General features: G+C 43.7%; 1 protein-coding gene across 1 annotated transcript in view; it reads left to right on the top strand.

Annotated features, from left to right (window-relative positions):
- LOC117948310 (interleukin-1 receptor-associated kinase 1-like) overlaps nucleotides 1-2,065 on the top strand; it is an 8,504-nt gene that overhangs the window by 5,188 nt on the left and 1,251 nt on the right. Inside the window, exons 4-5 of the mRNA XM_034877897.1 lie at nucleotides 7-391; nucleotides 1,259-1,357. Coding sequence (XP_034733788.1) covers nucleotides 7-391; nucleotides 1,259-1,357 — 484 coding nt within the window. The remainder of the gene's footprint in view (nucleotides 1-6; nucleotides 392-1,258; nucleotides 1,358-2,065) is intronic.

Here is a 2,065-nt window from a genome sequence, read left to right as displayed (position 1 = left end):
CCCCCCTCTTCTTCCTCCTCTTCCTCTTCTTCTTCTTCTCTCGCCGGTCCGTGTGAAACCGACGAGAGTCGAGGATTCTCCCAGTACGACCTTGGCTCCCCGTTCAGATCCAACAGGACCAGCTCCGTGTCTCTGTCTCCGTCCACCAGAGACGGGTCTCCCCGTCCCACAGAGCCCCTGTCGAGCCAGCCTTCTGTCCCCACCGAGGACCAGTACAACTTCCCCCCGCAGCCCAGCGGTGACAGGTCCGGGTCGTGGACCGGGACCGGGTCGTGGGCCGGGGCCTCCCAGGCACCAGACACTGCAGGGCAGAGCACAGCCGGGATCTATGGCGTCCCAGAATGCATCTCTCCTGCGGGGCCCTTGCAGTCCGCATCCCCGGAGCCCTCAGGTACTTCAGCAGCTCGTTAAAGGACATTTTACTTACCGTAAATTCTATAATAAACTTCTTCTTATTGTACAAAAGGCTTAAAAATTGAACTGGTTTTGGAAACAAAGTAGTCTCACTACACAGACCTTTACATGCACGTTAATAGTCCGAATCAGTCTTTATTTCCTCAAAAAGTTACATTATACATAAACAAACATATCACCCCTCCTGTTGTCCTCGGGGTCAAATTTACCCATTTTCAAAAAGTTTCTAAATCAGAATTTGGGGATTCCTTCAACAAAATTCTAAAATTAATAATAATAATAATAATAATAAGAACATGGAAGGCTCCATACAAAGCTCCAAAGTTAAAGAACTGATCAGTTCACTATCTTCACTGAATTTGGATATTTTATTTATTTTTACAGCATGTGGTCGTAACCCGTTCAAATCTGAGCATCGGGGGGGGGGGGCATAAACGTAGTCAGTTCCCGAAGGAGTCTGGGAAACTCAACACTTTCACAATAAAAGCCTTTGGTGTGATCCGTGTTCTGTTTCTATAGCAACATGTGAACGGCTTCGAGGAACATTGTCTTTTCTCCCGATAACGGCCCAAAACTGAAGATCACGTGCACGTAAACGTTGCTGAACTACGTCTTGTGAGACGCATTTTTGAGAGACTTTGGACTCTAATAGACTTCTAATAGACTAATAGTTGACTTTTCATAAAAATGATGAAAGTGTTTTATGGATCTAAGACCTCATCCGTGTCCTGTGTGTTTGTGTGTGTGTGTGTGTGTGTGTGTGTGTGTGTGTGTGTGTGTGTGTGTGTGTGTGTGTGTGTGTGTGTGTGTGTGTGTGTGTGTGTGTGTGTGTGTGTGTGTTCAGTCCACATGAATCCCTGTAAGCAGCGTTTCCTGCAGAAGAAGACCCTGTACGAGGAGGGGAGGATCCAGACCCCCGAGCTGCTGTCGTCTGATGACCTCTGTACGTAAAACACTGAGAAACTCCACAAGCCTAAAGCCTTGGTTGGGATTAGAGCCCGGCCGATGAAGGCTTTTTAAGACCAATACCACTATCAATATTTGGTAATATTATATTGGAATGTGAGTGTCGTCACCCGCCGTTAGCATCCCATTGACTCCCATTCATTTTGGCGCCACTTTGACAGCTAATAACTTTCCATCTGAAGCGTTTAAAGACTCTATATGTGCGTTGTTTATTTCTAAAGGAACACGACAACGTACAAAAGGCTCCGTTAGCTTGTAGCTCACGTTATGGCTCCGTAGCAGACGTTTTTATAAAGATAGGCCGTGAGACACCCGAATGGGCCTCTGTGTGTGTCAGACGGTCTGAATGAGATCCACCATATCAGCCGAGCAATAACAAGCACAGCAGACTATATTACAGCCTACTATTTATACTATACACTACATTACAACTCTCCAGATCTCGGACAACAGAGATGGGAGGAGTTATATTTAGAATATGCATAAAAATGTAAACATGAGCAGAAATCTGGTGACACACATCTGAGCTATACTATACTATATATACACTATACTATATATACTATACTATATATACACTATACTATATATACTATACTATACTATATATACTATACTATATATACTATACTATATATACTATACTATATATACTATACTATACTATATATACTATACTATATAT

This window comes from Etheostoma cragini, chromosome 7, assembly GCF_013103735.1.
Source record: "Etheostoma cragini isolate CJK2018 chromosome 7, CSU_Ecrag_1.0, whole genome shotgun sequence".
In the NCBI taxonomy this organism is placed as follows: Eukaryota; Metazoa; Chordata; class Actinopteri; order Perciformes; family Percidae; genus Etheostoma; species Etheostoma cragini.
This window is presented reverse-complemented; position numbering and strand designations above follow the sequence as displayed.